This window comes from Dendrobates tinctorius, unplaced genomic scaffold (assembly GCF_039654945.1).
Source record: "Dendrobates tinctorius isolate UK_male_01 unplaced genomic scaffold, ASM3965494v1 ptg000063l, whole genome shotgun sequence".
Taxonomy (NCBI): domain Eukaryota; kingdom Metazoa; phylum Chordata; class Amphibia; order Anura; family Dendrobatidae; genus Dendrobates; species Dendrobates tinctorius.
Window position 1 is genome coordinate 30,133,662 of NW_027361731.1, and position 15,264 is coordinate 30,148,925.

The following is a 15,264-nucleotide window of genomic DNA, read 5'->3' on the forward strand; positions in this document are numbered from 1 at the left end:
TAGCGGTCTACAGATATCTCAAAGGCTGTCACATTGTAGAAGGATCATCCTTATTCTCATTTTCACAAGTAAAGACTAGAAGCAATGGGATGAAACTGAATGGGAGGAGACACAGATATTAGAAAAAACTTTTTGACAGTTAGGGTGATCAATGAGTGGAACAGGCTGCCACGAGAGGTGGTGAGTTCTCCTTCCATGGAAGTCTTCAAACAGAGGCTGAACAGACATCTGACTGGGATGATTTAGTGAATCCTGCTTTGAGCAGGGGGTTGGACCAGATGACCCAGGAGGTCCCTTCGAACTCTACCATTCCACGATTCTATGATTCTACTTTTCCATTCTTTTTTTATCACAGTCCCATATATGCCTACATATCCTGATTTTTCCCGTTGTGCACCCTACATATTGCTTCTTGCAAGAAATACAACTATCTAGATAAAGCTGCTGTTACAATTTAGGTAAGTTCTTACAGGGTATGTAAGACCTGATACGGCCATATTGATGGAAAAATAAAAAGTTATGGCTCTGGGAAGAGCAGGAGCAGAAAACAAAATAAAAAAATTGGTAAATACCAAGGTCGTGAAACCAAGCCATAAATATAATAGCTACCGACAGGGACACTTCCTACCCATCGAGCTACTCATCGTCTGCAAATAAAATTGTTGATCAAACATGATCAAATGAGTTACTAAAAATTTCAGGTAGATGATATATTCCTTCAGAGGAGCCATGACATAGTGTGGAGAGGTTTTGAGCCATTAAACTGTGTGGAGGGCTGTGTGCGGAGGACAGAGGACAGGTCTAGGAGGAGGAGCACAGAGTAATGTAGAGGGCAGAGGCCAGGAGGTCTAGGAGGAGGACCACAGTAATGTAGAAGGTTCAGGACAGGTCTAGGAGGAGGAGCACAGAGTAATGTAGAAGGTAGAGGAAAGGTCTAGGAGGAGGAGCACAGAGTAATGTAGAAGGTAGAGGAAAGGTCTAGGAGGAGGAGCACAGAGTAATGTAAAAGGTAGAGGACAGGTCTAGGAGGAGGAGCACAGAGTAATGTAGAGGGCAGAGGACATGTCTAGGAGGAGGACCACAGTAATGTAGAAGGTTCAGGACAGGTCTAAGAGGAGGAGCACAGAGTAATGTAGAGGGCAGAGGACATGTCTAGGAGGAGGACCACAGTAATGTAGAAGGTTCAGGACAGGTCTAAGAGGAGGAGCACAGAGTAATGTAGAAGGTAGAGGACAGGTCTAGGAGGAGGAGCACAGAGTAATGTAGAGGGCAGAGGACATGTCTAGGAGGAGGACCACAGTAATGTAGAAGGTTCAGGACAGCTCTAAGAGGAGGAGCACAGAGTAATGTAGAGGGCAGATGACATGTCTAGGAGGAGGACCACAGTAATGTAGAAAGTTTAGGACAGGTCTAGGAGGAGGAGCACAGAGTAATGTAGAAGGTAGAGGAAAGGTCTAGGAGGAGGAGCACAGAGTAATGTAGAAGGTAGAGGAAAGGAGAGTAATGTAGAAGGCAGAGGACAGGTCTAGGAGGAGGAGCCCAGATTAATGTGGTGTTTGGATAGATATCAGATTATTTAGTCACTTTTGTTATGTGTGAAAAGCGTGTTGGATGAGAGATACGAAGAAAGTTTAAGGTCGACCGATTCTTAGGGGCAGAAACAAGATGGAATGATTGCCAGAGAAATAGGACAAGGGATGTTTTCTTATGGATGGATGTGTTATCTGCATGTTCAGAAGAAGAGAGATATATGCCAGTGGTAGCATTGGGGGACAGGGAAGAGATGGGACATTACGGGGTTACAGTGATAAGGAGATCTGTGATGGCCATTAAGCTGATTATTATGGAGAGGACTGTGCCTCTGGTATAGAGGGGGCTATGGGGCTGGAAGAGGAAGCTTTCTGTGTTTTGTGATATTCGTGGTGAAGTCTGCAGCTGGGACAAGGGTTGTGGGAGGACGCTGAGGGGAACGAGAAGGGGTGGATGGTGCTGAGTAGCTGATGGGGCTTTGGGACAGAGGATACGAGAGTGGTGAAAATTTCCTGTTTGGCAGAAGTGAGAGATAGTCCTTCCTCAGAGTTCTTCCTCGGAGCCTCTCTTCTTCCAGTGACACTCCGCACCCCTTGGAAGTCACCTCATTTTCTGGCCAGGTTGGTGTTGGGACCGTGATGTGAGAGTCTTGCGAGGGGGAAATGAAAAGAAGTAAAGGGGTCAGATGGGGCGAGAGTCCGTTAACCCCATAAGGATGCCAAGTTTTAGTTTTGATGTTCAGTTTACCATAAAATGTACTCCATGTGATTATGGTGACACCAAAACTAACTAACGTTTATTCTTATTATTTTATTGTATGTATTACTTTTTTATTATCTTAAATTCCAAAGTTTGTTAAAAAATCGAAAATTTTTTGGTGTTTTTTTTTTACCTTTTTTCGAGACCCGTAATGTTTTCTTTTTTTCTGTCTTTGAAGCTGTTATATAGGACGTTTTCTTCATTTTCTGTTGCATTTTTTGGGGGGATGTGTTACGACCAGAAAAAAAAAAATCTTTTTTTTTGTGTGATTTTTTTTTGTACCTTATAGGTTTAATATATTCCTATTTTCATAGGAGTCAGCCATACGAAATATACCGCATTTTAATCTTATTTCTCTATATAGGAGAAAAGTAGGGATGATTTTTTTTCAATTTTTTTAATAGTTTTAAAAACTTTTCTTTTACCCTTTTTAAAACTTTTTTTTTATTTAATCACTCATACTACTCTATTTACTGCAGTTCTCCAGTATTGCACTTTATAGTGAAAATCACGATCTCCTATAAAGCTCAGTCTATAGTTGGACCATACAGGAGTACCAAGATGGCGGTAATGAGGGTCTGATAGGATGCTTGTACATGAGATGGATAGTGGTCACATGAAGGGAGAGGATATGCAGCCACATGAGGTCTACAACATACATTCTACATGTGAACAGGTCTTCAAATGAGCAACAGTTGAAGGCCACATAGTCCATAGCTTCTCATTGAAGTCCCGTGTAAATGGACCTGTAGAAAAGAGGTGACAGAAAGGTCTTGTGGGCGCCCATGTTTGTGGTGGACTGAAGAGGATCATTGTGAGAGGCAAAAGGTAGAAGTGATTGGTGTTTGGTGTCAGTAGGGATGTGGATGGCGGCCATGGCAATGGTGGGGTTGTCCAATGTATGGAGTTGCAATAAAAGTGGTAGCAAGGCTTGGTGGCGGCCAAGTAGGATTGATGGAGCAGTGACCTGAGAAGGGAAGACTGTTTCTTCCGCCATGTTTGTTGCCGGGACAGATAGTATGAGTATCAGAAGAGAAATCCTTATCGGGGGACGTCAGACAGGTTTCCAGTATAAGGTCCAGGATGTAGGATGCAGAGTGAAGCGATGGCAAAGGAAATGGGCTGAAGATCTAAGGGGTTACTGATGCCAGGAAATATTTGGTTTATTTAATACATTTGTGTAATTGCATCTATTAAATATGTATGCGCATCACGCTCGCCATTAGCAGATTCTAGAGTTTCCTCCTAATGACTCATCTCTCCACTTTTCTGCCCATACTCCCAATAGCACATAAATGGGGATGTATCATGTGACGCCCAACCTCACAACCATAAGGTCCCCTCGTTATGATGTAGGCTCCCCCCCCAACGCTTCCAAGACTGAAGGAATGTGGACCCCAGTAAACTCCTGCATCTATCTAGTTACAGAACCACTTCAAAGATCTCATTAGTTAAATATCACACAGATCAGCGCCATTTCCATAGATATCTGGGTTCACTGAGCGCCATCTCTCCTGGGTCGATGATTGCCCGAATGAGCGTTCACAGGAAAAGTCAGTGCCAATCTTCAAATGTACCCAAAACGAAACAGATCTCAAGACAACAGCACCTGAAAATCATGGTTGTCACGCATCCCGATGTCTCCCCACTCCCGTATTGGCTGACATGATTACATGGGTCGATGATCAGGATGTACATTTGTGAATTATTGGCCCTTGTAAATGAACATTTGGTCCACCACAGGCCCTCAGGAACCATCATTAGGCCACGTCCATCCTGTAGCTAACTCTACTTTTTTTGTACTGATTCTCTGCACCCACACAATAAACACCATCTTTCGTGTCCAGCAGGACATCCTTCACATCCCCCACAGGCAGGTGATTTTCTGCTCTATTAATGACCCCAAACAGATAATGTGGGGGACAAGGAGCGGGCTTCTTGAATTATGCACAAATGTTTTTCTATTGGTCAATAGGTGGTGTCAGGAGGGGGCAGCGTGGCCTAGGTGAGGACAGCAAGGCCTGGAGAGGGACACAGGTGTCTTGAGGGGGACACAGCCATCTGAAAGGGGAAGAGAGGAGTCTGTAAGATGAGCATAGTGGTCTGAAGGAGGACAGAAGAGTCTGGAAGAGAATAGAGGAGTCTGGAAGAGAACAGAGGAGCCTGGAAGGTGATAGATCCATTTGGAGGAGGACAACGGGGTTTGTAGTGGACAGAAATAGCCAAAGGGGAACATAGAGTAAGTGCTTGGAAGATATACCGTAGTCTTGGAATGAGACAAGGAGTACTGGAGGGAACAGAGGAGTCTGAAAGGGAAAGAGATGTATACGAAGCCATGTGTTTTTAATTTATTAATTCTTGCTCATGCAAGCTTTGGAGCGATCCCCGCCTCTCTCTTGTGGTACATGCACATAAAGAGCCATTTTGCCCAGCGTGCCCATACCGGGCAGCGCCTTTCTGAATCCTGCTTATGTAGGTATTGTTCACATAATCAGGTTTAAATACATTAGATAGGACTGCTCCGAGAAGGGTATACCGTGACGTGGTGGAGTGGCTTCGTATACATTTTTTGCAAAAAACGTATCAACTAAATACCCTGTTTTTGTTATCATCTTTTACTAGCACTGGCTGCTTACTGTTACATATGTTTTACAACAGAGTATTCATGCATGTTTGTCATACTGTGTGTTTTTTCTGTGTCTCATTCTTTGGGTGGTGTGAACATTGTCTTACTGACCTGTTCATTTTTGTGCATGTCCCATGTGTTTTTAAAATGAACACAGTGGCTTGAAGAAGGACAGAGGAGTCTGGAGGTGAACAGAGGAGCCTGTAGTAGTAGAATAGAGGAGCCTGGAAGGGAATAGAAGCATTTGAAGTAGGACAACGGAGTGGACAGAAGTATCTAGGGGACAGAGGAGTCTGAAAGGGAAAGAGAGAGGTCTGTAAGATGAACACAGTGGTCTGAAAGAGGACAGAGGAGTCTGGAGGAGAGCAGAAGAGCCTGGAAGGGGATAGAAGAATTTGGAGAAAGACAGCAGGGTTTGGAGTAGACAGAAATATCCAAAGATAAACACAGAGTTAGTGTTTGGAAGATATAGTCTCGGAATGTGAGAGAGAGTACTGGAGGGGACAGAGGAGTCTGGAGAAGAATAGAGAACACTGGAGGAGAACAGAGGAGCCTGGAAGGAGATAGAAGCATTTGAAGGAGGACAACAGGGTTTGGAGTGGACAGAAATATCCAAAGGGGAACAAAAAGTAAGTGCTTGGAAGGTATAGTCTTGGAATAAGACAGAGTACTGAGTACTGGAAGGGACAGAGGAGTCTGAAAGGGAAAAAGAGTGGTCTGCAAGATGAACATAGTGGTCTGAAGGAGGACAGAGGAGCCTGGAGGAGAACAGAGGAACCTGGAAGGGGATAGAAGCATTTGGAGTAGGACAACGGGGTTTGGAGTAGACAGAAATATTTACAGGAGAGAGAAGTCTGTAAGATGAACACAGTGGTCTGAAGAAGGGCAGAGGAGTTTGGAGGAGAACAGAGGAGCCTGGAAGGGGATAGAAGAATTTGGAGGAGGACAATGGGGTTTGTACTGGACAGAAATAACCAAAGGGGAACATAGAGTAAGTGCTTGGAAGATATACTGTAGTGTAAGTGCTTGGAAGATATAGTCTTGGAATGAGACGGAGAGTACTGGAGGGGACAGAGAAGTCTAGAGAAGAATAGAGGAGCCTGGAGGAGAACAGAACAGAGGAGCCTGGAATGGGGTAGATGCATTTGGAGGAGGACAACAGGGTTTTAAGTGGACAGAAATATCCAAAGATGAACATAGAGTAAGTGCTTGGAAAATAGTGCTTGGAAAATATAGTCTCAGAATGTGACAGAAAGTACTGGAGGGGACAGAGGAGTCTGGAATGCTAAAGAGTTGTGTGGAGAGGAACTGAGGTGTCCAGACGGAAGAGAGGAGTCTATCAGATTGAGGGAGGACAGAGAGGAGTCTGGAGTGGATGGAAGTATCCAAAGGGGTAACAAAGGTGTCGAGAGAAAGACAGAATTGTCCAAAAGGGGGCAGAGAAATCTACAGAAGGGCAGAGGACGCTGGAGAAGGAGAGAGGTGTTTAGAGGGCAACAGAATTGTTCAATGAAAACAGAAGTTTGGAGAGGAACAGAAGACTCCTAAGGGAACAGAGGAGTCTAGAAGAGGACAGAGGTGTCTAAAGAGGGACAGAGGAGTATAGAGGAGGACAGAGAAGTCTGGAGCGGATAGAGGTATCTGAAAGAGGAGGTCAGTAGTCTGGAAGAGGGTGACAGATGAGTCTGGAGGGGACACAGAGGTTTCTGAGAGGACAAAGCAGTCCAGACTATGTGTTCACTGAGAAATTTGGGATAGATAGCTGTCAGGAAAGAACTGCCCTCCCCAGCACTGAAATGATAGCACCACGAAGGATAAGTTAGAGGACTGAGATGCCACTGATATGGAAATGATTAAAAAATGAATGAAACAAGATGTTCAAAACCTCTGACTTCCTTAAATCCTGAGATGCGATGGCCATGGGGGCAGGTTTAGGCTACGCAGATTCTCACAGTAGCACCAACATGCAGTCTGGGGTTGTCGTGGCGATTATTGGCCCCTGAACATTGGAAAAATGGCCGCACCACTGGTTCCACCACCAAATTAATGTAATACCGAGCCGTTAGTGACCGTAGTGAAGACTAGAGGCGACAACCATAATCCCAGGAATAGGACTGACGTCCCCTCATGAAGCCTCTTCCATGACCTCACTGCTCTACAAACGCTATAATGGTGCAGAGCAAGATGGAGTGGAGGTCTGTCCTCTTCAGCCACAAGTCCGTCATTGGCCTTGGATGTATTGATAACCAGTGGTGTCTACTGATTGGATATTGATGGAGGCTGAGATCCACATCCATAGGTGGACAGGGGAATCGGAGACCACCCTCAGGCAGGGTGCTTGTCCTTCTACACGCCATTAACTCTTTGTTATTCCTGATTCGGCTCCAAAATTGTAATGTGAGAAGACCCCTTCTATAACAGACCCCTTTAGTGATGAAGTTGAGTGGGTCTCAGATTGGCGTGACCCCTACTGTGGTTTAATTCACCTTTGTGGTTAATACCAAACATGTAAAAAAGAGGAGACAGAGACACGAGCAAAGACCCCAACTTCTGGGCCCTCTGGCAGATACGTAGTCAATGTTTTGGGTGGGTCCAGGTCTACGTCTCCAGGAACCCAAATAGCTTCATCAGACTTGGGCAAAAAGTATGAAATCTGGTTAATAGGGGGCAAGAGGGTCCAATGATAAATCAGAGGCCAAGACCACCTCAGGAATTGTTTCATATGGTCTTTTGTTTCTGCAGAGAAGAAGAGAAAGTGGAAGTCGTATCATCAATATCGGATGGGAAATCCGTGACTGCAGCGTAAGGTAATTATATCAGTGATGTCATCACCAGGGGTTGGGGCTGACAACCTCTCACACAGAATATATAGGCCGGTTGTCAGCCTTAAAGGGGTTGTCCGGGCTTTTCACGTAATCTCAGTACATATCTGGGCTGCAGAATTATGACAATAAGTAATTTACTTTCTGTCACTAGTTTGCACGGTTTTCTAGATATTCTGAAAAGAACGTCCAAGGAGGGGGGTGTTATGGAATTGAAATGAGAACTAGTCGTAACCGCCTACTCTACTTCAAACATGCCCTCTATAGCAACAACCCCACCCTCCATAGCTACAGGCCCTCCCCTTCCACATGAAGAAGCCCTCATCACACAGTAACGAATTCTTCCCCTCCAGCAGCCTCAGTGCAGAGAGCAGAGAGCTGCTCCTCCCCCAGACACACGCTGAACAGTGATCTAAGGAAAGTGAATCTAGTGAGGAGGGAAAATCGTCCTGTATTCTGGGCCACTCCATGATTACAATACATAACTCATTATCTGTAATTCCTTCCCTCACTGTCCCAGGCTGCTGGCAGCAGTGAGAACAGACTGTGTGATGGCCAGAGATGGAGGTCTGCAGCTTCTAATCTGCACAGGGGATGGCAGTCACTGATGTAATCTGTTGTGTGACAAAGCCTCTGCTGTGTGAGTGAGACAGCTCTGTGTCACTGATGTCTTCACACAGCAGCAGATTTGGTGCAGTATATGTGCGAAACTCCACCAAACTCCCAGCAAGCTCCTGTGACCAGCACCACCCACTGCCCACTCATTGGCTGGCAGTAAACTGCACCAGCACTCATCTTTATGATTATTCCAGCATTGGAAAGAACACAGCAGTGATCCTGTATTTGTGAAAGCAGCAGAATACATACATACACACACCCCGCAACACTTCACACTGTTACAGCTGCTGATTGGACAGGCTGCTCCCATCAGTATTTGTGTCATTAGAGACACAGTGCTCACACATACACTGCACCAAATCTGCTGCTGTGTGAAGACGTCAGTGACAGAGCTGTCTCATTCACACAGCAGAGGCTTTGTCACACAACAGATTACATCAGTGACTGCCATCCCCTGTGCAGATTAGAAGCTGCAGACCCCCATCACTGGCCATCACACAATCTGTTCTCACTGCTGCCAACAGCCTGGGACAGTGAGGGAAGGAATCACTGATAATGAGTTATGTATTGTAATCATGGAGTGTCCCAGAATACAGGACGATTTTCCCTCCTCCTCACTAGTTTCACTTTCCATAGATAACTGTTCAGCGTGTGTCTGGGGGAGGAGCTGCTCTCTGCGCTGAGGCTGCTGGAGGGGAAGAATTCGTTACTGTGTGATGAGGGCTGCTTCATGTGGACGGGGAGGGCCTGTAGCTATGGAGGGTGGGGTTGTTGCTATAGAGGGCATGTTTGGAGTAGAGTAGGAGGTTACGACTAGTTCTCATTTCAATGCCAAAACACCCCCCCCTTGGACATTCTGTTCAGAATATCTAGAAAACCGTGCAAACTAGTGACAGAAAGTAAATTACTTATTGTCATAATTCTGCAGCCCAGATAAGTACTGTGATTGTGTGAAAAGCCCGGACAACCCGTTTAAAGGTGAAGCCCTGCTATGAAATGTGTTCCAGATGAGCCGGGCGACGCGGAGAGACCCCAGTCTGTGGCTGCAGACCGCTGCCTTGCTCTGGAAGAATCTTCTGCTGAAATGGAGGAGGAAGTGGCACTCCATCCTGGCAAGTTTCACTACAATCACACGATCGCCACGTATTGATCCGATTAGTTATCGCTGCCACTTCAGTACTGTTCTGACCCCGTCTTATCTCCCTGCAGGAGTGGCTCCAGCACTTGGCATTTGTGCTGATCATATTTTTCCTAACCCTCATTCTGTGGGACACAAGATTGAGCGGCCAGTCTCCCGCCTACGACCTGGGGCGCCTGGATCATCTGAACAGCTCCAATGTCATCATTGGCTACAGCCAGGAATCAGCTGCCCTGGCCACGGTGCGCAGAGTTCTGCAGAAAGTTCAGGAAAGCGACACAATGTCAGGTAATGGGCGCCAGTTTTCTCAAGTATTATGGGTGGAGTTCCCCTTTAAGAAAAGTTATTAATTCTGGTGATAAAGTGCTGATTTTCTCCACACACATAGAAAAACGTCAGAAGAAATAAATGCAGTGTGTGTGCTACGGAGGTCAAAAGGCTCTACGAGGAGAGCCAGTCCAAATTCATGGCAGGGGAAGGAGACAGCGCACTAATCAGTGCACCTCTGTGCTTGACCTGGTGGGGGAAGGGCACACCAGAGGATTCACCCGTCCAGGGTCACAGGGTGCACGATGCCGATCCCTCCTACGCCAGTCCAGAGTCACAGGGTGCACGATGCCGATCCCTCCTACACCTGTCCAGAGTCACAGGGTGCACGATTTCGATCCCTCCTAAACCCATCCATGGTCACAGGATGCACGATGCCGATCCCTCCTACACCCGTCCAGGGTCACAGGGTGCATGATGCCGATCCCTCCTACACCTGTCCAGAATCACAGGGTGCACGATGCCGATCCCTCCTACACCTGTCCAGAGTCACAGGGTGCATGTTGCAGATCCCTCCTACACCCGTCCAGAGTCACAGGCTGCACGATGCCGATCCCTCCTAAACCCATCCAGGGTCACAGGGTGCACGATGCCGATCTCTCCTACACCTATCCAGAGTCACAGGGTGCATGATGCAGATCCCTCCTAAACCCATCCAGGGTCACAGGGTGCACGATGCCGATCCCTCCTACACCCATCCAGGGTCACAGAGTGCACAATGCCAATCCCTCCTACATCCGTCCAGGGTCACAGGGTGCACGATACTGATCCCTCCTACACTCGTCCAGGAACACAGTGTGCATAATGCCAATCCCTCCTACACCCGTTCAGGATCACAGGGTGCACAATGCTGATCCCTCCTACACCCATCCAGGGTCACAGAGTGCACAATGCCAATCCCTCCTACATCCGTCCAGGGTCACAGGGTGCACGATACTGATCCCTCCTACACTCGTCCAGGAACACAGTGTGCATAATGCCAATCCCTCCTACACCCGTTCAGGATCACAGGGTGCACAATGCTGATCCCTCCTACACCCGTCCAGGGTCACAGGATGCACGATGCCAATCTGTCCTTCACCCTTCCAGAGTAACAGTGCTTGTTGATGATCCCTCCTACATTTGTCCATCGTCACAGGGTGCACAATGCCGATCCCATCTACACCCGTCTAGGGTCACAGGATGCATGATGCCGATCTCTCCTACACCCATCCAGGGTCACAGGGTGCATGATGGCGACTCTCCTACACCCATCCAGGGTCACAGGGTGCATGATGCTGATCCCTCCTTCAGCCGTCCTGGGTCACAGTGCAAGACACCCATCTCTCCTACACCCATCCAGGGTCACAGGATGCACGATGCCGATCCCTCCTACACCTGTCCAGGGTTACATGTCTCTGCATTTCTTGCCTCCAGGTGTCACCATTAAAGAATTCCCCAGTGAGGCGCAGCTGCTGCGGGAGCTTCGGCACATATATAGAATGGTCGCAGTGAAGTTCAAGGATGAGTTCACATATCACATCCAGTTCCAAGCAGGTCAGGTGCCGTCCCCCAATGACTACCTGGTGGAGAGAGGTAAGTGTTTCGTATGGATGAGCCCAGCTGCCATCAGATTCAACCCCCCCGGGCGCTGGCTGCAGGGGGCTGTTTAACCAGTGATCCCTGTTATGTCCCCTTCCCGCTGCTATGTTTTTGGGTCACATCTGTCGACACAATGTCTCTACAGATTTCTGTTACACTTTGGAGTATTGCCGTCCAGCAAAGTACTGGAAATACGGATTCCTGCTGCTACAGGCCAGCATCGACGCCGCCATCATCGAGGTGACATATATTGTGACTGCTGACCGACATAATTGCAGAACCACTAACCAGAATCTTTGAAAAATCCTTGAGAACAGGGGAAGTCCCAGAAGATTGGAGAAGGGCAAATGTTGTCCCTATCTTCAAAAAAGGAAAGAAGATGGAGCCAGGAAATTACAGGCCAGTGAGCCTTACTTCTATACCAGGAAAGATCTTTAAACAAATTATTACACAGCATTAATGTAAGTACTTGGATAAGAATACAGTAATTAACCAGAGTCAGAATGGGTATGTAGAAAACAAGTCATGGCACACTAATCTAATTTCCTTCTATGATGGAATCACTGACTGGGTGGAACAGGGAAATGCGGTAGATATAGTATATATCAACTTTGGCAAAGCATTTGATAAAGTATCTCATACTATCCTTATTGAAAAAAATGAACATTTATGGGATTGACTAGTCTACGGTTAGGTGGATTTATAACTGGCTCAATGATCGCACTCAAAGAGTGGTGATAAATGGTTGCACGTCCAATTGGAACAATGTTACAAGTGAAGTACCACAATACTCTGTCCTGGCCCTAGTGTTACAAGTGATGGTACCACAAGGCTCTGTCCTGTCCACAGTGTTACTAGTGGGAGCCACAAGGCTTTGGCCTGGCCCCAGTATTACAAGTGGGGTACCACAAGGCTCTGTCCTGGCCCCAGTGTTTTATGCGGGGTACCAGAAGGCTCTGTCCTGGCTCCAGTGTTACAAGCAGGGGACCACAAGGCTCTGTTCTGGCCTCACTGATACAAGTGGGGTACCACAAGGCTCTGTACTGGCCTCACTGATACAAGTAGGGTACCAAAAGGCTCTGTCCTGGCCCCAGTGTTACAAGTGGGATACCACAAGGCTCTGTCCTAGTCCCAGTGTTACAAGTGGGGACAACAAGGCTCTGCCCTGACCCCAGTGTTACAAGTGGGGGGCCATAAGGCTCTGGCCTGGGCCCATTGCTGTTCAACATTTTTATAAATGATCTAGATATGGGAACTGAAGGTAAACTAATCAAATTTGCAGACAATGCAAAGCTAGGAGGGATAGCTAACACTAGAGAACACAGAGAAAGGATTCAGAAGGATCTAGAGAAGCTTGAACAATGGGCAGTGACTAATAGAATGGTATTTACTAGGGAGAAATGCAAGATTCTACATCTGGGCAAGAAAAACAAAAATCACATCTGTAGAATGGGAGGAATAGAACTAAGTAACAGCACATGTGAAAAAGACTTGGGAATACTAATAGATCACAGACTGCACATGAATCAACAGTGTGATGCAGCAGCAAAAAAAGGCAAACACAGTTCTAGGATGTAACTAGAGAAGCATAGAGCCTAGATCACGTGCAGTAATTAGCCCCCTCTACTCCTCCTTGAAAAAGAACAAAAATTTTCCAATTGGTTTGCCATGAGGGTGATGGGGATCCAAGACCTTGTCTTCTGGTAAGTGACGGCATTTTACAGCAGTGCAGAGTATTCAGGCAAGGAGAGCACTAATCTTACAAGAGGTCACAGATTGAGAGCTGCAAAGTGGAAGGACCAGGTCTCCGGCAGCACAGTGTATTTCAGGAGACGAGTGACCTGAAGATCAGATTCAAGGCGGGGCAGGTTTGATATTGACTTAGATTTTGCCCCCCCCCCCCCGGTGTTGGTAAGGACAATGGAGTAGATGTGTAAGTGCTGCTCTGGATGTGACTAAAGTATAGTCCTGTATGTCACCCCCATTCTTTACCTTGTAGCTGACTACTAATCGTTCGGTTGGGACCGCCATGGTCTCCACTGCGGCTGTGAAGATGAGATCGGCCATGGCGCTATACACACCGATCCTGTACATTGGGGCTTACATCATGGCCATGTGCATGTGTTACGTCTCTGTGTCCTACCTGCTGACGCTCTCCATTGCCAAGGAGAGGAAGGAGCATCGGGAGATCATGAGGATGATGGGGCTCCAGGATCTGGCCTTCTGGTGAGTGGCAACACAGAGGATTTCAGGACAGAGTGCGGAGAAGCAGCTTTGTGTAGTTTTCTTACCTGTACTTGGTTGTTCTTCCTGCTCGCACACTTTCCAGGTTATCGTGGGGATTGCTCTACTCCCTCTATGTCCTGATTATCGCTAATCTGCTGACCCTGGTGACCACCAGTTATGTCTTTGTGGAGAGTTCCTACGGTGTCATCCTACTCATGTTCTTCCTCTACGGGATATCGATGGTAGGATTCACATGACATTCATAGCTGCATTCACAAGTCATCACCGTTCTCAGTCTGTCCTGCTGCTTGTGGTTAGGTCTAGGTTTAGGTAAGGGAGAGAACTTGGGTAAGGGCTTGGCTTAGCCAAGTGATAGAACTAATGTTAGGCTAGGCTTAGGTAAGGGATAGAACTAATCTTAGGCTAGGCCTGGGTAAGGGATAGAACTAATCTTAGGCTAGGCTTAGGTAAGGGATAGAACTAATCTTAGGCTAGGCCTAGGTAAGGGATAGAACTAATATTAGGCTAGGCTTAGGTAATGGATAGAACTAATTTTAGGCTAGGCCTAGGTAAGGGATAGAACTAATGTTAGGCTAGGCTTAGGTAAGGGATAGAATTAATCTTAGGCTAGGCTTAGGTAAGGGATAGAACTAATCTTAGGCTAGGCCTAGGTAAGGGATAGAACTAATTTTAAGCTAGGTTTAGGTAAGGGATAGAACTAGAGCTATGCTTAGGTAAAGGCAAGAACTAGGGATATGTAAATATAACTAACATTAGGGTTCAGATTAGTGGGAGGACTAGGTTTAGGACTATGGGGTGGGATAGTGGATGATCTAGGGCCATAAAATAGATAAAAAAACAAAACTATCGAGAAAAGAAACATAACAAAATATAACAATTAAAATGATGTTGGATTTTAGCAGAAAATGTATAAAACCAGGTGCTGACAGCTGCTGATCTCCCCTGATCTCTTTCCGTACAGATCTGCTTCACCTTCATGCTGTGCGTGCTGCTCCGGAGGCCTCGGCTCGTGGCCATCGCCGGATTCTTCGTCACCCTCCTGCTCTCTATACTGAGCACTTTGCCCCTGGTGAAGATCTTGCCCGTCTTTTTAGAAGTCTTCCTTTGTGTTTTTCCACCATTTGCCTTTTCTATTGGGATCACAGAGGTAAGTGTCATTGTGCGGAGTCTTCCTCCACGTACAGGTCCACATTAGGACTCACCCGGCATACCCGACAAAGACACACATCAGCTGATATCAGCTTTGGAGGCATCCTGGACACCCCCATAAAGGGCTCCAGGGTGGAAATACTGCACAGTTCACGGCTGTAAGACCCCAGCAGACACAGCTGTCCTCTGATTTCAGAGCATACATATGGAGAATGGCCTCCAGGGTGTCTTCTTCTCCGACATCCCCATCAACTCCTCCTATCTCCTGACCAGTTACATCGGCCTCCTGCTGGACTCTGTTCTCTACGTCCTCCTCACATTGTATTTTGATAAGATCCTGGCAGGTAAAGGTGATGGATATGACGCCATATTTTCTGATGTATCCTGCTTAATCAGCACCAGTGTCCACTAGGGGGAGCTCCCTGTATACAGAGATACATGATAACTTCCTGTCTGCAGCCACCACT

The 15,264-nt window shown here is 46.8% G+C and overlaps 1 protein-coding gene across 2 annotated transcripts in view; it reads left to right on the forward strand.

The window, feature by feature from the left end:
• The first annotated feature begins 1,967 nt into the window (after positions 1-1,967).
• Positions 1,968-15,264, forward strand: part of LOC141094067 (ABC-type organic anion transporter ABCA8-like) — a 101,376-nt gene continuing 88,079 nt past the window's right edge. Inside the window, exons 1-10 of one of the 2 annotated variants that reach the window (XM_073579774.1) lie at positions 1,968-2,150; positions 7,658-7,722; positions 9,363-9,467; positions 9,565-9,781; positions 11,237-11,395; positions 11,547-11,641; positions 13,401-13,627; positions 13,731-13,869; positions 14,610-14,795; positions 14,994-15,141. In XM_073579774.1, the coding sequence (XP_073435875.1) occupies positions 9,363-9,467; positions 9,565-9,781; positions 11,237-11,395; positions 11,547-11,641; positions 13,401-13,627; positions 13,731-13,869; positions 14,610-14,795; positions 14,994-15,141 (1,276 nt within the window). In that variant the 5' untranslated portion in view covers positions 1,968-2,150; positions 7,658-7,722. The remainder of the gene's footprint in view (positions 2,151-7,657; positions 7,723-9,362; positions 9,468-9,564; positions 9,782-11,236; positions 11,396-11,546; positions 11,642-13,400; positions 13,628-13,730; positions 13,870-14,609; positions 14,796-14,993; positions 15,142-15,264) is intronic. The other variant, XM_073579775.1, reaches the window with a different exon arrangement.